General features: G+C 30.3%; 1 protein-coding gene across 50 annotated transcripts in view; it reads right to left on the bottom strand.

Moving 5' to 3' along the window:
* Positions 1–24,349, bottom strand: part of LOC139510789 (ankyrin repeat domain-containing protein 26-like) — an 84,951-nt gene that overhangs the window by 17,672 nt on the left and 42,930 nt on the right. For all 50 annotated transcript variants that reach the window (XM_071297588.1, XM_071297591.1, XM_071297574.1 and 47 more), the window contains 14 exons: positions 14,540–14,668; positions 12,669–12,844; positions 11,932–12,064; positions 11,251–11,430; positions 10,779–10,863; positions 9,448–9,588; positions 5,122–5,217; positions 4,365–4,604; positions 3,879–3,958; positions 2,680–2,821; positions 2,142–2,261; positions 1,617–1,663; positions 1,083–1,224; positions 313–501 (listed from right to left, as the gene is read on the bottom strand). In XM_071297588.1, coding sequence (XP_071153689.1) covers positions 313–501; positions 1,083–1,224; positions 1,617–1,663; positions 2,142–2,261; positions 2,680–2,821; positions 3,879–3,958; positions 4,365–4,604; positions 5,122–5,217; positions 9,448–9,588; positions 10,779–10,863; positions 11,251–11,430; positions 11,932–12,064; positions 12,669–12,844; positions 14,540–14,668 — 1,900 coding nt within the window. The remainder of the gene's footprint in view (positions 1–312; positions 502–1,082; positions 1,225–1,616; positions 1,664–2,141; positions 2,262–2,679; positions 2,822–3,878; positions 3,959–4,364; positions 4,605–5,121; positions 5,218–9,447; positions 9,589–10,778; positions 10,864–11,250; positions 11,431–11,931; positions 12,065–12,668; positions 12,845–14,539; positions 14,669–24,349) is intronic.

Here is a 24,349-nt window from a genome sequence, read left to right on the forward strand (position 1 = left end):
AACACAACAAAAATTCATTTCAAAGTTAGACAAAAGTTTTATAATCTTTATCAATTAAATGTTTACAAATTTGACAACACCAAGGAATAGTTACAGTACATGCAGGCCTAAGTAAAATATTAGAATAAAATTTAAACAAGATCTACTAGATGAAAAAAATCTATGTGCACCTTTTAATATCTATTCAAAATATTACAACAATGCTTTATGTCAAAGCCAAGATTAAGTTTATTTTTGTAAGTTGAATTAGCATTGTACAAGTAGGCAGTTTAGCAAAAAATATAGCTATGAAACATGCAACTTATCTGTTACCTTACTGCTAACTTCATGTGAGGCTTCAGCTACAGATAATTTTTTAAACATATCTGTGTATTCCCTGTTAAGTCGTTGATTATCTTGTTCGAGGTTACCCCTCCTTCCTTCCAGACTTCTGTTTTCATCCTTTAGTCTTGTCACTTGTTCAGAGAGACTTGAGTTTCTTTCTTCCAGATTTAATCGAGCCTTAGTTGGAAAGGAAACATGTTTTAATAGATCAGGAAGGGCCAATGGGAATTACCCTTCACACTACCTCACTACACTATTACTACAATTTAATTTTACAAAACCTATTAATCATTCTACATTTACCAAACCATACCAGTTAGAAATTTCAAATTTCACCCAAAAACATACCTGAAGTTCAGGATACTTCTTGAAAATCTGTTTTGATATTGATAAAACTGACTTTGTTATTGCATATTTTTTTATGACATCTTTATTAAACTGAAATTACTACCAACCCAATTCAAAGTTCAACAAATTGTTGTTAGTTTAGGGGTACAAACAGAATGACTTCAGAATGTCTTGATTGGGGACTCTCTAATCAGAATAAATTTCATTCCAGCAATATGCTTTGTAATAGTTAGTGTTTAACTGTATACATTTGATCTAAAGCATCCAATTCTTATTATGTCACAATAAACCTCAAATCAACAAAATGTCAAACAAATGCATATTCCAGGGATATCAAGACAAGCTATTGGAATACTTATATGGACTTGTTTACCAGAAAATCCCTTCACAATTGTACGTTTGCGACTCACCTTTTCATTCTCAGATTTGAGAGAAGCTAGCATGCTAGTAAACTTCTCATGAGCATCTTCTCCTGATCTATCACTCAGTACATGTTGTAAGGATTCCAATTGTTGTTTTAGTGTCAGATTTTCATGTTGGAAACCTGTTACTCTGCAAATGAAAAAAAAACCACCAAAGTTACACTAACAAGCAAGTCTTTTACTAAAGAACATTACAAGTATTTAGGCATAAAGTTTTAGATTCATATTTTCCTTTTGATTGTATGATTTTTATTGTTGGAATCCTGATGCCAATAAATTAAATGTATTAGGCAAGAATCTCAAGATACCATTGTGCATACTAACGAAACTTTTTCTTCACTGAGATAAAACAGTCAAATTTATTGTCTGTGAAAAATTGTTGGACTAGCACGTTTTTAATACTTCAGAATAGGGGAAACAAAATTCTGACAAAACAAGTTAGATTTAATACAAGACAAAGGGATTATCCTTCACTATGGCAGGTAACTTCAAAACAGTTTTTTCTATACTAAGAAAACTTACTTTTCTTGTAGACTTTCTACTTTAGTCTGGAGCTTAGAATTAAGTTCCTAAAAAATAAATGTGAAATAAATCATCACTGTGAGGTTTTAATTTTAAGATGACACTAAACTTTTACATGGAAAACTGACAGCATTCCTTTTCCCTAGCTAAAATTCATAGACAGCTTACAACATCCCTAAAAGCACTAGTGATTTTCTGTTCCCAAACTTAACCAATATTTGGCACAACTCAACCTTTTGGACCTTCTTTCTGTTTTCAATGCTATTTATGAATTGGTCTTCAATCTATTTAGACGTTATTATCACTAATGAGATAAATCACGAGTCAAGCATATCAAATTATATTAAAAGCATGGTATTTCTATGAAATTTTAGGAAATACTTATAATATTAATCTAAATTATGAAAAAAAGTTTCTGAAAAGTTTGATTGACAAGGAAAATATAGCAAAACACCAAATAGAACTTTGTTAATTTGTGGACAAACATGATCAATAATGACTGCATATTTCGATCTTCTGAAATACCTTTTCTAATTTATAGTTCTGGTCGTAGTTATCCTGGGCTGATTTATAGTATTCCAGATCTTTCTGACATTGCTGTAACTGGTTGGTTCTCTCCAACAGGGAAGTATTGACAACATGTAACTGTAATATAGTAAAATCAAAATTGATATGTTAATATATAACTGCTGTGGCTAATACCAATAGTAACTTCCTTTACAGTGATTGAACTGTCCATTAAACCAGAGGAACTATTGCAGTATATTTGTTAGTATTAATGAACAGGAAACAATTGTTGAAGATTAAAATCTTCAAACAACATACATGTTTTCAGTTCATGGATTTTTTGCAAAGCAAAAACATGTTTATGATAAAAAAACTATCTATACTTCACCTGTCTTTTTTTATCTGACCATTTTTTAATTTGATTTTAACCAAATAAATGCAGTCTTACCAAAAAAAAGAAAATATTCAACTTGTTTATTGTAGTAAAATTATATCTGTGCAAACTAAATACCTTTATGGATATACTGTTTCTAGCCCTTCTATTAAAGATACAAACCTCATTTTCTACGGAGTTTAATTTGGATTCTAGACTAGATAATCTATGTAGCAGTGTCTGTTGTTGGTCCTTGAGTAGAGTGTTATCTTTCTGACTACTCTCTAACTGCTTTGTCCATTCTTCCTTCTCATATTGTAACCTCCTACAAATGCATTATTAAATGAAAATTAGAAAGGACGGACAGACGGACGGACGGATGGACAGACAGATGGACAGACAGAGGTAAAACAGTACACCCCCACTTTTTTAAAGCAGGGGGTATACATTTTTTTTGTATCAGGGCATAACTGGATGAACCCTATCAATATGACTGAATGTCAAGTTCTGAATTTTAATAACCTTTACTGCTTGTATAATAATAAACAAACTTTATTACATTGGTTCAAATGAATTACATTGATTTTCAGTTAAAAAAAATCCCCATAATTTCACATGTGAAATAAACATGGTTATTTCACTCTCTGACGTCATACAACAATAGGTGTTGTCAAGACGTCGATAACGGCGGATCAAAACAAATTGTGAATGCGTAGTAAAAAGATATAGTTCCTTACATATTTTACATTAATTTCTTTAAAAAAAGCCATTTGCCAATGTAATAAAAAGAATAACTAATTAAAGAATTCAAATATCGAAAAATATTCAACTCGTGACTGAAAAACACTGATAATTAACTCATGCTAAGCGCATTCGTGAATTAATGTGTTGTTCGGTCACTTGTTGAATATTTTTCTCTATTTGAATTCTTCGACTAGTTATTCTATAATTAAAACAAAATACTAAATTTTTACAGAATTACTTACAACACTACACAAGCCTTCATTCTTTCCCTATATAGATCTGTAGTTTTAATTACAAGTTATAAACTTAAATAGTTTACTGTAAACAAGTTTATCTTAACTGTTTAAAGAAAATTCTGAAGTATTTTCATAAAGGCACTTGAAAAGTGTAAATGACTTGAACAAGACAATAAAAAGGTCAACTTCAAGAGTTTAATAGATTGAAATATATTTTCTTAAGATAACAGTCCTGCACCAATACCATAATTATTCCCATTTAAATTCCAATGAATTCTCAATGAGGAAAAATGATACTTGTGGAAATATATTACTGGTACTTGTCAAAAAAAAGATTGTTGAAGGGTAAAATCCTGGGGTAAAATGGAAATAGTAATATGAATGAAATATTCTAACACATACCTCTCTACTTCACTCCTGGCCTGCTCTGCCTTATCAACCTCCCAGCTGCTACTCTGTAATCTCGTCTTCAAGGATTCAAGCTTAAATGATTAAAAAGAAATGCCTCTTAAGAAACTTTTAAATCTGGACTTTTTTTAAGATAATGATTCCAAATAAAAGTAAATTATGTTCTCTATCTTTTTTTTTTCTTAAAAAAATTCTCTCTTGATTAGCTGTCATGTCATTTCTCTGGGTCTCTCCAAGAATGTCATGGATCAGTACTAAATTTCAAGCTGACAGAATTGTTGACAGACTTTTTATTCCATGAATGTAACAACAAATAAATGAAGGATTGAATCTCTGCACACTTGATGGGTATGATGTAAAACTAGTGCTATAAAAAATCATAAATTACCAGCAATCAATGAGAAGATATGATAATGATAATAAAATCAAATATCCAAGTACCATTGACTGTAAGTATGTACCCATGATAAGTATAACTACCTCAGCATCCACTTTTTCTTTAGACGCTCTTTCTTTCTCATACTGAGAATTGATGATGGTAATTTCTGTGTTTAGATTACTGACTTGTAAACTATGTGCCATTGTAGCCTTGGTCAGAGCATCTTCTGTCATTTTATTCTCATTTTTCAGGTCCTCAATTCTACCCTGAAGTTCCTCACTTTCACCAGACATCATAGATGCTTCATCACGTCTTCTCTTTCTTTCCTTCTCTAACTCACTCTACAAAAAAATATATATATGTTTTCAATATGACATTAGAACAATTGACATAAAAAGCTTTTGTATATATTTAACTTTTACAAAGTAGAATTCATTTACACAGAGGATAAATAGAAAATTGTTATAAGGTTAGTTAACTCTAGCATGTTTTACACTCTTGATAGATTCTGCATTTTAATAATGCAGATACAAACATCAAAATGAACACCATCTGTGGAGGTCTTAAAGTGATTACAAAATTTCTTTCTACCCTTCACAGAATCAAATTTGAAATAATTCATGTCTCCACATTTTTACACAGGTATTATTATTATCTTATGAATTTGATTAAAGCACCAACAATTGGCAGCACTCAATTATTTCCTTAACCTATCAAGGACTCTGTAAATCATAGAAAATGATAGAAATAGTAAAATTAACAAAGAGTATAAAATATAACACCGAATGTTTCATGGACCACACGTTATATTTATGATAACAACCTCAGATATGAATGTCAAAACATATTTTAAGATACCTTAAGTGCAGTGAGTTCAGCCCTGAGTATACTCAGAGAGTCATGAGCATGTTTTCTGTCCTCGTCAGCAACCTCTAACTGATTTTCAGCATCAAACTGGAAAAAATAAAAAGAGGCACTTTAAACCTGTTACTATTCTTAGACTTTATAAATTACCTACATTCAATCTTTTTTTACTATTTACTTTATTTGGTCTCAAAATAGTAACACAATCTTGTGGTTATTTTTATTAATTATAGGGTGGTAAAAAATATATAGTAAAACAAACATTTCAAGAAGGAAAATTATATAACTATGAATGAGCTAGTTTGAAGACTTTTAGCTGATAGTTTCTTGTTCCAGGTGTAAATAATATCAAATTGGTATGAAAATTCCAACAGAAAATTCATAGATTTCATTTTCTGCTGATATGACCATTTACTCAATTTTCTTGATTTGACTAAAACTTGAATAAGCAATTAACATATTCAACACACTTTCTGCATAGTTGAAGAGATCTACCAAAACATGTTATTCAAATAGCAGCTTTAAAAAGACGATGTTAACAACAGAATGGTAAAACACAATGATGGATGGTAAATAGAAATACAAAAGCAAACGACCTCACAACAGCTCAAGTGTGTTTTAGCTAAAGTTAAGATATGAGTATTGTACACTGTGGCAATTTAATTTTAAATGTTATTCTACAATTCTGGAAGTCTTATTAGCAGAAGTAAAGTTAGCAGATTACGTTTAAAAGGAATACAATACAAAACAGTTTTTGAAGCAAAGTTTGTGGGTCTTTTCCAAAAAAAAAAATGAAGTGCAAATTGAAAGGTTTGATTTTTCTAGGTTATCAGATTTCATGTTTCTCTAACTTTTGTGCTATTTTCACAGTCATTTCCTGACCGGTGTGACGTCAAAATGTTTTGTTTTCTTCTGAATTTTCCTCTTGTGACGTCATGAAAAAAGGCGACCTTGCCTGATGACGTCGTATATAAAGAAAACAAGTTTCTGAAAATCTTTGAAAAAGAATGATAAAAGTCATCAGAGAAACAGATTCAGACACAATAACTCGTGTATTACGATATTTCTCCACTCTCGACAGTTAAATTTTAATTATTTAAAAAGCTCGGCAAGCCTCACACTTTAAACAATAAAATTTAACTGTCTCGAGTGGAGAAATATTGTAATACACTTGTTGCAGTGTAGGAATCTATATATCTCCAATTTTTTCTGTCTTAAGGGGGCTCCTGGGTATAAATGAATTTTTTTTTCTAATATAGGATTTCGTTATATTTTTTCATAAATTAACTTTATCATATACTTAAAAGAAAAATGAAATAAAAAAATGGGGTCACCGTTCAATTAAGCTAAAATCTGCCTCTAGAAGAAGCATACATTTTTGTTAATGTCCTTTTATTCTGTTGAACTAATAGGAGAAAAAGAGGAAATATCGAAATAAAAAAATAACCTAATATAAGAAATCGCTTAAATTTTACAATTATTTAGTTTATGTACAGCTTATTTGAAAACAATAATAAAAAATGTAGGTCACCGATGAGTTAAAAAAGATATTTCAAATTTAAGGCCAAAAAATAGCATTTTTGCACCAAAGGGAGATAATTTGGAGCTTTTTCAATTTTTAAAGTCATCTGGGGCCAAACCAAATCAGGTTTTGGGTTTGTTTTTTGTACCATATCATAAAGTAACAACTAATAGTGTAATAAATAAAATTTGTAATGAAAAAATAAAAGTTTAATTTTTTGCTAAAATTTTTGTACCCACGAGCCACCTTAAATTAAGTTGATTGTTTTGAACAAATAATCTTAAAAAAAAAGCCTAAAATATAAATTTTGCAAATCTGAAATGTATTCCTTTATCAAAATAGGATGTCACTTACAATGAAACTACAACGCAACATAACTTTTAAAACCAATCTTATTGCAAAATATTGAATTGATCTTACATAAAACTAATTTAATTAAAGAACCTTAGTGAGCACGCTCACATACCCCACGTCCCCACATTGTCATTGGAGAAATTAAATAAGTATAAGAAAAAAAAATTGTATAAGAAAAAATATTGAATAATAATTTCCTGTCAATATACATAGTATGTCCTTATTATCTACAAAATTTCATGAAATTATGTTGTGTGTTTTCAGAGGAGTTGAGATGACAAACTGTTGCAGAAGTACATTGAAGCAAATAAGTTCAAAGGGGTATAACTCCTAGAAAAAAAATTGAACCGTAATTTCCTGTTGATATGCACATCTACATAGTATGTCCTTATTATCTACAAAGTTTCATGAAATTCTGTTGTGTGGTTTGAGAGGAGTTGCGATGACAAACTGTTGCAGTAGTAAATTAAAGTAAATAAGTTCAAAGGGGCGTAACTCCTAGAAAAAAAATTGAATTGCAATTTCCCGTTGATATGCACAACTACATAGTATGTCCTTATTATCTGAAAAGGTTTCGTGAAATTCTGTTGTGTGGTTTGAGAGGAGTTGCGATGACAAACTGTTGCAGTAGTACATTAAAGAAAATAAGTTCAAAGGGGCGTAACTCCTAGAAAAAAAATTGAATCGCAATTTCCTGTCGATATGCACAACTATATAGTATGTCCTTATTATCTGAAAAGGTTTCGTGAAATTCTGTTGTGTGGTTTGAGAGGAGTTGCGATGACAAACTGTTGCAGTAGTACATTAAGGAAAATAAGTTCAAAGGGGCGTAACTCCTAGAAAAAAAATTGAATCGCAATTTCCCGTCGATATGCACAACTACATAGTATGTCCTTATTATCTGAAAAGGTTTCATGAAATTCTGTTGTGTGGTTTGAGAGGAGTTGCGATGACAAACTGTTGCAGTAGTACATTAAAGTAAATAAGTTCAAAGGGGCGTAACTCCTAGAAAAAAAATTGAATCGCAATTTCCTGTCGATATGCACAACTACATAGTATGACCTTATTATCTGAAAAGGTTTCGTGAAATTCTGTTGTGTGGTTTGAGAGGAGTTGCGATGACAAACTGTTGCAGTAGTACATTAAAGTAAATAAGTTCAAAGGGGCGTAACTCCTAGAAAAAAAATTGAATCGCAATTTCCTGTCGATATGCACAACTACATAGTATGTCCTTATTATCTGAAAAGGTTTCGTGAAATTCTGTTGTGTGGTTTGAGAGGAGTTGCGATGACAAACTGTTGCAGTAGTACATTAAAGTAAATAAGTTCAAAGGGGCGTAACTCCTAGAAAAAAAATTGAATCGCAATTTCCTGTCGATATGCACAACTACATAGTATGTCCTTATTATCTGAAAAGGTTTCGTGAAATTCTGTTGTGTGGTTTGAGAGGAGTTGCGATGACAAGAAACAGGACTGACGGACTGACGGACGGACGGACGGACGGACGGACGGACGGACGGACGGACGGACTGACAGACGGGTCAAAAACATTATACCCTCCGCAACTTCGTTGCGTGGGGTATAAAAATATGGTATCTGTAACATTTTATTGAAATCTTACTTGCATCAAAATATCATGTTAATATTTGCAGACATCAATTTGTAATTTGATGACTGCATTATTGTTGTATGTCAACAGTGAATTGAAACTAGAATTACTGCAAGCAAAGCTCACAAAATGACACACCTCCCCTGGTCTTTGGATCCATCTTAACAAACAAGGTATTGACCTTGACCTTTCAAACACAAATTCCAACCTTTCTCTCACCATTCTGTGGTGTAAAGTATCAATATTATCAAGCATCATTTATATTCTTCAAGGCAATCAAAAATCACAGTTGATAAAATTTTGTATAATTAAAAATTGGGATAAAAGTTGAATTTATTTTATGACCATGACCTTGGAGATAACCTGAGGTTGCTAAACAGCATCTGGTATTTGTGCATCTTGACCATTCAGCTAGAAATTAAAACCTCTAAAAAAATCTTGAGCACCCTCCTTCTAATAGTCAGAAAACAATAATACTAATGCTAATATGGTAAAATAGATATCTACTAAGTAAAGTTATTTACACACTGGCTTAGTTGGATGATTGGATGACAGACTACAAAAGTGCATAAGCTTACCGGTACATTTTCCTAAAAATATCATATGTTGTAATTATATACAAACAGCATTCAAGATTTTTTATCACAAGCTTAACAATCTTGGTACATAAAAAGCAATTAAAAAGCTAAATATACTTTTTATAAGAAATGAAAGCTTATTCATAAATATATTTAGTGTATGTTCACATACTTAATTTAAGAACATCTCAAGTATAGGCACAAGTCACAACACTTAACAGCTTTTAGGTTATTAATGTTTTTCAAGCTAAAGTTTACCTGTTTAGAAGCAATTTCTGCCTGTTTGAACGTTAATTGTTCATGAAGACGGTGTTGTTCCTCGTTAATCTGTTCCTGCATTTGTCGTGCATTCTTCTCATGTTGAACTTGCTGCTGGTACTCATCTTTTTCCTCTTCAAGCTAAAAACAAAAATTATTAAACGTATGCTTGGAATTTTAAGATATGAAAAAAGGATGCAATGTCAATTCTTTTTGTAGCTTCATCATTCCTTTCAAATTTAAGTGGTAAGCAAACATTCAGAAAACTTCTTTTCATTATAAATAAATTATTTGTTGTTACTTTTTTACTTTTTTTTAAAGCAATATAAATTATTATTAATAAAATATAACACAATTTCATTTACTTTTATCAGAAAATCTTAAAACTTCAGGATGTATCGAAAAATACCACACATCACAGAGTATTATTGCATTCAAAGAGCAAGACATATAGAAAGCCCTTTTGAGTTTCAAAGTCAGAGGTCACTTGTGGAGAGTTGTCTCATTGGCATATTTTTATAAGATCTAAAAGTTGAAATTATAGCAGAAAAAATGTAGGGCTTGCAATGTGCGCAATATATTTTCAAATTTTTTTGATTTCAGAGAATGCTTGGAAAATTATCAATTGTATGTTGCAATTCAATACAATTATCTTCTGTTATTAGTAAGTATCAAATTAATAAAATTAGTTTAACCAACTATTAAAAGCATTTCTTATTATAAATGAATAAACAGCAAATTTATAATTAAAAGATTTTCAATATTGCATTTTTTTAAATTGTCAATAGAAAGTACAATGTGGAAAATTATTTGACAAATGTTTGAGAGGGTAGATAATCTGAAACATGGAACAAGTATTTTGGAAAAACAACTATTGGGAAATTAGTCTTTAGATCAATGTATAAGCACACAGATTAGAAACCAACAAACAGTCCCATAATTTATACATTATATCTCCATCTATATAGGTTAAACACTCAAAAATTCACAACACAAGCAAAAATAAATTTATCATTTTTTAATGAAGATGAAATTGTCAATATTTTATTTGAAATATGAGGTTTTGATGCATGCTTGGAGAAATTTTCTAAAAATTACCACCTTTTTCTTTTTCTCCGTAATCTACAAGATTGTCAATATCTATTACCAAACTTAAAAAGTAATTTTAAATTCCATTGATAATATATATAGAGAAGTTTGGGTAAAAGAATTATTAAACAACATCAGGCTTGAATGTTTTCATCTGAATTTACTCAATCTATTTGTTTTATTTTCTATCAAAATATTTTGAAGTTCTTTCTGTGTGTATCGAAATAAGGGAGGCAACTCACCTGTTTAATTGAATTATTGGCAGATCTAAGCTCCATTTGTAAATTTCTCATCTGTAATTCTGCTGCCTGTTTGGCTTCAATCTCACTGAAAAATGTATAGGTTTAATATGCAAGATAATATCAATATTGTACCATATTTTATAGTCCTTGTAGCTTTCGTCATTGCAATAATTGTTCAATGTCCAGTTTTACCATTGTTATGAAGTTGTAAAAGTGGAATTTCATTGGTAACTTAAAAAATAGAATATAACACTTTAAAAAAGAAATGTTTTGTCATTTCTAAAGGTAACAAAAGGCAAGTATTTTCATTTTTGTCATAGTTGTTGACTATCTTTGCAATGTGTGTAACATAGGTTTCCCAATCCAGAAAAAATAGCAAATCCAAAGTTGTTAAATATAAATCTAAACATTCTTTCTTTTTCTATTTTTATCTAAATATTTGATTAAACTGTCTTAATTCTAATAAACTGACCTAGTATACTGTTCCTCTTTTTTGTTGAGCTGTTCTTTTGTTTTTGACAGCAATGTCTCAGCATTTTTCCTCATTTCTGATTCTTCACTGAGTTTATAGTCTAAGTTCCTGATTCTGGTTTCCAAATCCAGCTTTTCCTGCTCCAAGTTGGCCCTCTGTTGATTGAGGCCATCAGATTTCCTATAATACAAAACACATCATTTGAAAAGAAATTTATTAATAAAAATTAACAGTATTTGTGGTTTTCTTTGTTTGTTTGTTGTTTTATATTGGGTGGGGGGATTTAGAAGTATCCCTCCTTTATAAACTTTGCATTTTGCTTAAAACTTCTTTTTTTATACTTTGTACTATATATTACAGGAAAGCGACACACAATGAGCACTGAGGTCTTCAGTAAATATTGGAATTCTATCTCCCATAGAGCCAGGACTAAATAGAATGCACTAACGATTTTTCACTAACAGCAAGTTTTGAAATGGAAAAAAATACAAAATATTAATGAAGTACAAAAAACAAAACATCACTGACAATTTTCCTGACTTGGGAGTGTCACATAAGGTTGGTGTAAAGCTTGTTATTGTGTCAACCCTCCCTCCTTTTCTAAACGGTTACATTTAACTTATTGATAAGGTGGCCTTTTTTTTTGGTGAAGGATTCAGTTCTGTTCCCCTAATAACTTACTTTTGAAGTTCATTTTTCTCTTTTAATAAAGATTTATATTTGTTTTCCGTTGTTATTCTTGCATTCCTTTCATGATCGAGTCGTTTATTCTGTTCATGCATATGGTCCTGAAGTTTCAGCACTGTTCCTGGGTCTGCAATATAAAGATGAGAAAGATCAATTCTACAAACTATGGAGTTGATGTTTTTCATTGTGTTATAGCTAATCAATACATTAAAAAGTCATTATGAAACGCTAAGACTTTTTTGAGATGGCCTCCATTTTGCTCCCATTCAAAATGTTTTGGTAATGTTTTTATACAAAATGTTAACCAGAAATATGTTTTTTTAAAGCAACCTAAAAATGCTTTATACAAATAAGACTTGAACCATCAGATGATAAATTTAAGAAATTACTCTTTGCCTTTCAACTTATAACAAGAATCTGCGTTGTTATCACAAAATAAAATAAAGTTTTTCTTTGCTTTTCTACTTAAAACCAGAATCTGTGTCCATAGGACACTATGCCCTAATTGCACTATTACATTAGTATATTTCAATGTTCAATGGACTGCAAAATATAAATCAGACCCCAAAAGCTCACATCATAATGAAAATGTAAACAAAGTTTAAAGTTGATCTGACATCAAGGTAATGGTAAACTAAATTAACCAAATACTTAAATATGTAATCTTTTCTAATAAATACTTTTTTTAGAACATGACATTATTCATTGTAAATATTTGTTGTAAATATTACCGCTGAGATTCATATTTGCGAGGATGTCTTTCCCATATGGTGTGTTTGATGGGTAAGCCATACTGTCATCAACTTCTGTCGAGGTCAGGGAGATAAGGTCATCATCGAAAATACCATTATATTTGTATGCACTGTAACTGGATGGGAGAGTCCGCAGATATGATCCCATATCCTGCCTGAAAATAAAAATTCAATCATCAGAGATAAAATTAAGTACATGTAGATGTAAGCAATAATAGGCTATTGTACAACCTCCAACAATGAGAAAGACCTATACCATACAGTCAGCCATAACAATTCAAATAAGAAATCTAAAAGCACTTTTTTAAAATTTGTATATCTAGAATCTTAGTAAAATTTGAAGAAACTAGAATGTGTCCCCAGTAAATGGATGACCCAATCGCACTTTCATTTTAAAAGTTTGGTACAAATTCTAATTTGGCATTAAAATTAGAAAGATCAAATCATAAGGAACATGTGTACTAAGTTTCAAGTTAATTGGACTTCAACTTCATCAAAAACTACCTTGACCAAAAACTTAAACCTGAAGCAGGACAGACGGATTGACGAACGAAAGGACGCACAGACAGATTGACGAACGAAAGGACGCACAGACTGGAAAACATAATGCCCCTCTACTATCGTAGATGGGGAATAAAAAAAATTAAATTGATAAAAGTGTAAGGTTACATTTATAAGATTAAAAAGGTATAGATATTTGAAAGAGCACATTCTTCACCAACTCCTATAGAGTTATGTACAGTTTTCTGCTACTGAATGATACAACTTATATTCACACATTTCTAATCAGATAGTTTTCCCATAAAGGAATATAGAACTACTTTTGCATAAAACTATTTTGTAATTTATCAACAAATGGATCAAGAAATAGCTCATTAGAAAGGACACAGGAGCACTGAAATGAGAAAAGTTGTTCAGGATATCAGAGCAGAAGAGAATGGAAACTCCAATAGACTTCTTGGGATAAGTCAAGTTCACAAATCTTTAAACGAAAAATGCATCAAAGCTTTGCAACTTTTCACACACAACGAAATACAAGTGATTGCTCTACAATCTTCTTGAATATTTAGAAAATAAAAACAAAACACTTGTTTCAATGATATGAACACATAAGTACCTAACCTAACCCTAATCATGAACACACTGTCACCTAACCCTAACAATATATGAACCCTTACCCTAAAGAAAAGAACTAAATAAATTATATCATTAAAATAGTGTACAGTAAGGTAAATAATAACAAGCTATCAGCTGTGTAAAAAAATGAACAACATTTCATTCATAACCACAACATCTGTTTTCAGTCTATCCCCCTGTTGTTACTCTCATCAACAAACCTCATCCATGTTTTTATGCTGCCATTACTCTGTTTACACAGTTTCCATAGTTAAATTACGGGAAAATCAACTCAAACAACATGCAGAAATTCAAATTCAAAAATAACAATAGATGACGTCATCATTAACTTTCTGTGACGTCATGATTATCTGTGCTCAAGAAAGAGTGACGTCACAATACTAAATTTGATCTTACAGTAACCAGATAATTTTTACATTGCTTTCACACCCAAATTTACTTACATATCAACTAGTGTTTTTACAATTGGACAATCTAATTTATATTTCATGATTGATTGTAGGTTAATGGTTAATGTCCAGTGGCAAATATTTCACGCATATTCAGGACTCATGAAGAGCTGTTTTAAATCCTTCTGTATTAATGCAGTCAATTCCAATACATTGTATTTCCAAATATAAAATGTGTTATAAATTGTGAAAAAAAAAAAAAAAAAAATTCAAATAATTTAGAAAAGATAAAAAAAAAAATTGAAACCACAATTAACACCATACCTTTCGGGATCTCCAACATGATCCATATCAACGGACTCATCATCATCATCAGCAGTGATATCTATACTTTCTACAGACATTGGTCGTCTTTTCTGTTCTTTTGAAGGGTCTAAAGATTTCTCTACATCACTGGTGAAAAATAAAATAATATTGTGCAACTTAAAGATTTCTCAACATCACTGGTGAAAATAAAATAATAATGTGCAACTTATACAGCATACATGCATTAAATAATTAAGTGAAAACTTGTAAAATAACTAACTATTATTACTAAATCTGACTCAGGAAATGGTTAAAAAGTCATATGCCACTAGGCAATTTAAGCATGCTTTTTATCTTTTATTGTATAGTTTCAAAAGAATGATTTTGTATTCATTTTTGTTCAGAAAGCTATCAAATCTTTAGAACCATCAACTTTGCACTTGTGAAATTAGTAGTAATCTTATTTTTATAAATAATTTTAATGAACTTTATAGTAATGTGTTAATATTATCAGAACCAAAACTGAAAATAAAAAAATAAAAAAATTCTGCCTTAATTACATTATTATCAGTAAGAAATGTTTTACCAATCTTCATTTTTTGAAAAAAGAATGATTATTTTATACAGACAATTTCAAGTGTTAACACAAAAATAAATATTTAACATCAGTAAAAAATTCAATACTTTATGTATTTGATCATGTACTTAAAAGTTCATGAGATGAAATCTAAACTTTTTAGTTTAAAGATGGGTTTTCATCAATTAACCCACAAAACAAAACTAGGACAATCAAAATATTTTACTAGGGCCTAAAAATCTAAGCCACAGATTGAGTTTCAACATACAAAGAATGTATTTGTATGGAAAAAAATCTTGATGTTAACATTCTGCATATGTACTTATATTTATACTTTTGAATAGATATTTTATTAATGCATATTACTGATTCAATTATTTATAATTTTCCATTTAGGTAAACATGTATTAAAATTTTGAATGAATCCGTCAAAACATTTTAATATTTTTTCTTTTAAGGGTGGATACCAAACATGTCTAGTGTCGATTTCAGGTCTAATTTTGTATCTTTTGTATCAAAATCAAATATTTACTCAATTCATATATATTTGTAAATTGTTCAGAATAAGGTAAAGTTACATTAACACCCTTGATTAAATTACAGTGACCATGACCATTTGAAAGGACAGAAAAACCTCAATGAAAATTATATCATTAAACTATATATAAATAGTATAGAACCATGTTTAAATAAATGATAATTAAACTTTGCATGTGTCAATAAGTAACTTAAGAATTAGGAGTGAAGTGTATATTTAAGTTTTATTTACATGTCAATTTGACCTGAGAAGCAACTTTAGGCATGTAATCTTGTATTACTTGTACTTAACTGGATAATTATTGCATAAAATTTATGGGATGGAGTATATGAAATCAAATGTCTTTATAAATAAGGCTCTTTAAATAGACAATTACAGTAGATTTTTTATATTGAATTTAAGTTTGAAAAAAATAATTTGGTTATTTTCAAAAAGGTGCAAATGTTTTATACTAATGAAAACCAGAATATGTGAATTATGGAATCCATGACATCATAATTTTGCATCTTTTAAAAAAAAAAAAGTCCAATAAAAAATGAACATCTGTATCTAAACAAGAGTGCACACGCTGAAATATCTCGCCTTCTATACTAATCAGTGATATTATGTTGATAGTCCTAAGTATAAAGCTAACCTTTATTACAACTGTCACATAAACTTAACATTAACCAAGATAACTCAACAAAGACCAATGAACCTTGAAAATGAGGTCAAGGTCAGATGAACCATGCCAGGCAGACATGTACAGCTAACAATGCTTCTATACAACATTTATAGTTGACCAATTATTTATAGTTTAAGAAAAATAGACCAAAACACAAAAACTTAACACTGTGCAATGAACCATGAAAATGAGGTCACGGTCAAATGCAATGAACTTGAAAATGAGGTCATGGTCAAATAAAACCTGTGCGACTGACATAAAGATCATAAAATACTTCCATACACCACATATAGTTGACCTATGACATATAGTATTAGGTAAAAAGACCAAAACTCAAAAACTTAACTTTGACCAATGAACCATGAAAATGAGGTCAAGGTCACATGACATCTGCCCGCTAGACATGTACACCTTACAATCATTCCATACAACAAATATAGTAGATCTATTGCATATAGTATGATAACAAGAGTGCACACGCTGAAATGTCTCGCCTTCTATACTAATCATTGATATTATGTTGATAGTCCTAAGTATAAAGCTAAGCTTTATTACAACTGTCACATAAACTTAACATTAACCAAGATAACTCAACAAAGACCAATGAACCTTGAAAATGAGGTCCAGGTCAGATGAACCATGCCAGGCAGACAGGTACAGCTAACAATGCTTCTATACAACATATATAGTTGACACATTACTTATAGTTTAAGAAAAATAGACCAAAACACAAAAACTTCACACTGTGCAATGAACCGTGAAAATGAGGTCACGGTTAAATAAACCTGCTCTACTGACATAAAGATCATAAAATATTTCCATACACCAAATATAGTTGACCTATGGCATATAGCATTAGATAAAAAGACAAAAACTTAACTTTGACCACTGAACCATGAAAATGAGGTCAAGGTCACATGACATCTGCCCGCTAGACATGTACACTTAACAATCATTCCATACAACAAATATAATAGACCTATTGCATATGGTATGAGAAAAACAGACCAAACCACAAAAAATTAACTATAACCACTGAACCATGAAAATGAGGTCAAGGTCAGATGACACCTGCCAGTTGGACATGTACACCTTACAGTCCTTCCATACACCGAATATACTAGCCCTATTGCTTATAGTATCTGAGATATGGACTTGACCACCAAAACTTAACCTTGTTCACTGATCCATGAAATGAGGTCGAGGTCAAGTGAAAACTGTCTGACAGACACGAGGACCTTGCAAGGTACGCACATATCAAATATAGTTATCCTATTACTTATAATAAGAGAGAATTCAACATTACAAAAAATTTGAACTTTTTTTTCAAGTGGTCACTGAACCATGAAAATGAGGTCAAGGACATTGGACATGTGACTGACGGAAACTTCGTAACATGTAGCATCTATATACAAAGTATGAAGCATCCAGGTCTTCCACCTTCTAAAATATAAAGCTTTTAAAAAGTGAGCTAACACCGCCGCCGTAGCCGCCGCCGGATCACTATCCCTATGTCGAGCTTTCTGCAACAAAAGTTGCAGGCTCGACAAAAACAGACCAAAACACAAAAATTTAACTATAACCACTGAACCATGAAAATGAGGTCAAGGTCAGATGACGCCTGCCAGTTGGACATGTACACCTTACAGTCCTTCCATACACTGAATATACTAGCCCTATTGCTTATAGTATCTGAGATATGGACTTGACTACCAAAACTTAACCTTGTTCACTGATCCATGAAATGAGGTCGAGATCAAGTGAAAACTGTCTGACAGACATGAGGACCTTGCAAGGTATGCACATATCAAATATAGTTATCCTATTACTTATAATAAGAGAGAATTCAACATTACAAAAAATTTGAACTTTTTTTTCAAGTAGTCAATGAACCATGAAAATGAGGTCAAGGTTATTGGACATGTGACTGACGGAAACTTCGGAACATGAAGCATCTATATACAAAGTATGAAGCGTCCAGGTCTTCCACCTTCTAAAATATAAAGCTTTTAAGAAGTGAGCTAACACTGCTGCCGCCGCCGGATCACTATCCCTATGTCGAGCTTTCTGCAACAAAAGTTGCAGGCTCGACAAAAATTACAATATAAAAATAGGGTTATGTGGTATGATTGCCATTGAGACAAATATCCACCAAAGTTCAAATGAAGTGGATGTAACCAATTATAGGTAACTGTACTGCCTTCTAGAATGAGAAATATCCATAAAGTATGGTTGGAATTAAAAAGCCCAGATAAGAAAAATATGAAATAATTCAATACAGAAAAGTTAAATTGACCAAAAACATCAGGGGAAACTACAAATATCTTAACCAAAACTTAAATTATGCATTTCCATGTTTAGTGTCCTGCGAATTTAGGGTAAAAATGTTCAGAAAATTTAACAGTTGATGTGATCCGAAAATTTAACCTCATACAAGACAAACAGACCAGAGAACATAATGCCTCACTAAAGATGCAGATGATACCAAGGTGACATCAAAAACTAAAAGATAAAGAGATTGGTAAATCTCAAACAAGTCAACAAAGGAATTCACAGAAATCTAAAGATTGAGCAAATAAAATATTTATTTCAAAACTGTATTCTTAGTCCAACCAATTTGATGGTACAAATGTACAATTACTAATTAATGCATGATCACAAATTCTTTGAATAAGGTTAAGACAAGTAAAGGTAAACCATCTTTAACACAGCTAATTATACTTAGGTCTTGTAAAACTGGAGTTATTCTATCCTTTTTCAAGATAAAAATTAACTTGCAAGAAATTAGAAATAGTAGATAGCTAAAGATATTCTATTGTTATGTATCAATTTAGGTTAAGAATTGAAAAAAAAATCTTAGATATCTCACATTTTTTAAATGCTCTTCCAAACTAAAATTCTGCTGTTGTTACCAAATACTTTGTTTGTCAATACAAAACATGTAGTATATTGTAATTCTTTCTGCACTGTGATAAGGATGCAGTTATTCTATTTTCATAGCATAATTTTGATTTTGCTTTAAGTAAGATGTAATTATATCTACCTGAGATAACGATGTAATAATTCCATACACTTCACATCATCAGTGGAATAAGTAAGACTGTTATCCATATTGGACATAAAGTTATTTATCAAGTCCACTAAATTTTATAACTACTTAAACTAATGCCTTTTTTTAAGAATGTTACAACTTCAAATTGTAATTTAAAATCTGAAAGGCTATTTTATACTCCATCAATTTTCAATAGTCACAAAAAACATCTAATTGCTAACTAAAATGTAACTGACAATTGCGCAAATATGAAAATGTTTTTTGAAAAACTCTTATTTCAATGGTACAGTTGATTATTTTCAATCCTCACTCTACTCAAATACATTTCTGCCACCCATCAATACAGTATCCTTTTAAAAATTCTTTTCTTGATTATTATGCCAACTTATTCAACTTCGTTACATTTTGGTTATATTGTAATATATTTCACATCTCAATAAACAAATCTGAATTGAAAAATGAAGACTGTCATTAAAACTTTGTCCTCTCAGTGGTGGTGATAACGGAAGATTATATGTTTTAATTCAATCCATGTTTCCCCCGTTAAAAAATGTGGATTTAAATCTCCAACAATGTCAACATGAAATTTGTCCCTATCATGAAATAGACGCTAATTTATACAACAATTTACTGTCAAGAGATTGGAAGGCCTTTAGTCAATTCAAACATCTTAAGCTGCTTTTCTTTAGAAATTAATATAATAAAGTTTTGTTTTATTTGTGAAAATTCCTGTAACAAACTGTCATTGACAAAAATGTTATTGTAATTTTTCATCACCTTTCTAATTAACTGGCCTACTAATTCCCATTCATTTTCCTAGTATTGACAAACTGTTATATCACAGTTTTTTCAACTATTAATCTCTAATCAAAATAATAAGCTAATAGTTTGCATTAAACAGGGGGAAGTAACTCCTTCTGTTGTTGCAATTAATTTTATTTTCAATGACTTATTTCCAATTTGAAGTCTGTGACAACAGCTTTTAGCCTGATCAAAAAATAATTGCCTCTCCAACCTCCAAATGTTCTATTTTCTATTCTAAAGAAAGTGTCTATTTTCTATTCTAAAGAAAGTATCAGGATAAGAAATAAATATGATAAAAGTTTTGTTTTATTTCTGAAACTTTCGTTACAAACTGTCATTGATCAAAATGTAATTGTATTATTTCAGTTTGTTTCTAATTAACTGGCCTACTAATTCCCATTCATTCTTTCTGGAATTTACAAACTGTTATTTCACAGTAATGGTTTATCAAAATAATAGTTTGCATTGAACAGGGGGGAGTAACTCCCATTGTTGTTTTTGTAATTAATTTTATTTTCAATGACTTATTTCCACTTTGAAGTCTATGACAAAAAGCTTTTAGTCTGACCAAATATTTATATCCAACCAAATGATAATCACCTCTTGAACATCAAAATGTCTATTTATCAATTATAAAACAGGTAGCAGGCTACGATGATTTTATAGGTAAAATATAACTAGCAGAAATTATTGAAAATAGGAATATGTTTGAAAATATGTTCTTAGCATAATGTAAAAGGAAGGATAAGTGCCCTTTAATATGAAACAGTTCAATTAAGTTCTAATAATATTTCAATGTTGCTAAATTTAACAAAGTTAATTTTTAAGAGACACAAGTTTAAATTTGAAAGTTTTGCATTTTTGACCTCAGGATAAAGCAATAATGTAAGGTCAGTAATCATACATTTATTTGTATCTGATTCTTTTTTAAATAATAGGAGATGAGTACACCAAACAGCAAGCTAGTGTAAAACAATTCAAATAGGAAAACTAAGTCTAATCTTTATAAAAAATGAAAAATGAGAAACACTTATGAACCACATCAACAAACAACAACCACATCAACAGGTTCCTCCCGACTTAGAACGTCACTGACTTAGAACATCACTGACTTAACCTATAGAGGTAAGATATCAACACACTATTTGATATAATATGGAATTATTTGTTCATTTCTATACCTCTAAAGAGAACCAATTAATGTGTGTTGATTATCAACAATCGAGGGGTAAATCTTAAACCCAAATATTGAATAATTGTAACAGTTTAAAAGTGAAAACCACACACAAATAATCAGTGGCTAACAAGGACATAGTAAATAAAGGATTTTTGTTAAAGTCAACACTCTCACCTTTAACTATAGAATGTTTCAATGTTTGTTATATAAAAGCTAACAGAATTGAAAAGATGTAAAACCTTAAATCTTATTTGGAATATTAGAAACACTGGGGGTTAATTCGGTTTTATGTGCCATGTCAAGAAGCCATAGTTTGACTTGTATAAAGAATCATTTAAAAAATAAAGAGTCGATAAATTTTATACTAAAGATAAATGTTTTTATAGAAAAGTCCTTGACAATATTTTATTTGTTTGCAATAAACATATTTAAATTTTACATTAAAAATATTTTCTATGTAGCCATTAAATCTGCTATAATTATTGATAATGTATAACATAAATAATCAGCTGGATACTGATGGCTTGGAGCATGGAAATACTGTATAGCCGGTTATTTTCGCAGGTGTAAAATTTCTTGATATTCATTGAATAAGGTATACAAAATATGCGAAAATTTACACCCCGCGAAAATAACCCGCTATACAGTATTATATACTTCCATGCTTGGAGGAACACTGAAAATGTGTTACCATATAAACATCCACATATTCATTTCAAGATGTATCCATGAAATGCCATTAAGTCTAGTACCAAACATGGTTTCCTTGATCCATGAACATTGGTACCAACAAAAATATATCAATCTACAGAATATCTTAGAGTCTAACAACATAGGAATTAAATTTTTCGAGTATCTGTCAGTAAATCATTCAGTTTATACTGTTAATTCAGAAAGTATTGCGTGTATAAGTATTTTTGATTACGATTTTGTCATTTTGGACTGAACTGTGATTTTTATTTTTGTGATAATACGAAAAATCCTGTTTTATTCATATAATACTGTCAAAAGTGCAAGTTTAAATTATTGCGATTATTACCCTGCACATTTTTCGCAATAATAAAAACTTCACAATAATTTCTGGATTTACAGTATTCAAATACTGATAGTCAAACTTTTTTATGCATATCACAGTGACCTACTTTTACATGCAATCTGTTTTATCTAGGAGATAATGTACACACAAGATTTGATGATTATGATTAGGAAAAGAATAAACTGTGAAAGACTAAATGAAACAATCTTGAAGCACAACGCTTGATTAAATTATCAACAACCATGCACAGTTACAATTTAACATAAAACAAATCTGATAGAAGATAAAAATATTTTTTGCACTTGCAACTAAAAAGTATTAAAAGCCATATTTAAGAAAAATGCACACACACAGTTATACCTTTTTCCAGAAGAATTTACACTCCACAAAGATTATGCATATAAGCAAAATGTTACCCCATTTAACATTTACTTTCTTAATCCTAATTTGACACAAGGTTATAATAAATCCAAAAGATCAAGTAAGTATTACAACAGGATAAAATATGCGTCATATATGTTATACAGTGATTAAAACATTAAGCTATGAAGAATCAAATATGGCCATGCATTGTTCCGACTGTAAAACCATTCATTACAAACTCTGATTAAAATCATCTGTCAATAGTCCCATGCATGGAGAGATTTCACTCCAATGAAGAGAAATAAACAAAAAGTAAATCTATAAATTACCCCATTGCACCCGTGACACCATGGAAAAAATAACTGGAAGCAATAATACAGTTTTGATTTTAAAATAGATCTTTTTTATCTTTATATCTGTGGTTAAAAACTCAACATGAAATAATTTAAATCAATTTAATTAAACTATATATGTACACGGCTGCACATGAACATTGTTTGTTCCAAATAAAAACAATTAGTTTACAATGAGTTTTACAGGTGTCTCATACTAGATTAGTAGTATGCAGTCCTCAAATACAATGGATTTATTAAAAATAATCTAGAGATCAATAACTCAACCCTAAAACTTTATTTATCCTTATACCTTTTAAATTTTTGCAACAGTTGTTTTTAATGATATTGAAATTTGAAAGAAACAGAAAATGTTCCAATTTAAATATGCTTTTAAGCTTTTAGATCAATTTAATTTGTTCCCTACATTAAACAATGAAAGATAAGTAAAGTTTTTAACATTGAAAGTTTGAAACACAAAGTTTTTTCAATTTTTGTCACACCCTTAAAAGACTTCATGAAATTCAGGTCAGACAAACTGCAGGGACTCCTCTGACCTATCAGGTATTTAGAGCATGCTCAAAGGCATGCTCAGCAAAATTACACACTAAATTGTAATGTTTTAAAAGACTTTGTAAATGATTTATTGTATTTATGGTGAAAATTAACTAAAAAATCTAGTGGATACAATATTAAAAAGTATAATTAAAATAAAAGACAAAAAATATTAAAACTTGCTATATGAATATAGGATTAGACATTTTTGTTTGCGGGACCAGTGACCGACCGATATTTGCCATTCCACAGGATATTTTTCTGATTAGTTAGATGGACCAGCATTTTCAGTAAAGATTTATCTAGTTTATTACTTTCTCAAAGTAGACAAATAAATCAGAAATTCTAATTACAATATAAGTTCAACCGAAAAGGAAAATATATATTTACTCAACAAGACAGTTAAACGCCCTTTTTCATCTCAAGATACCATCATTAAAGACAGTGAAATTTTGTTCTTTAAATAACAAATTTTAAATAAAAAACTTTAAGCTGATCCCATTGAAGATACACTAATATTGAAGACCTATTCCAAACAATAACCTTTTCAATATTCACATACAAATTAAGCAGAAGATAATACGTTATATCTATGTGTCTTATGACAATATTTAAACTGTGTTTGTTATCTTTAATGACTTTTGGATGAAAGACATGAAAAATCACTTCAATAATTTTTTCTGACAAAATAATAATCTTTTTATTAAAAGGAGACCAGGATTTTTATTTC

This window comes from Mytilus edulis, chromosome 1 (genome assembly GCF_963676685.1).
Source record: "Mytilus edulis chromosome 1, xbMytEdul2.2, whole genome shotgun sequence".
NCBI classification, from domain to species: domain Eukaryota; kingdom Metazoa; phylum Mollusca; class Bivalvia; order Mytilida; family Mytilidae; genus Mytilus; species Mytilus edulis.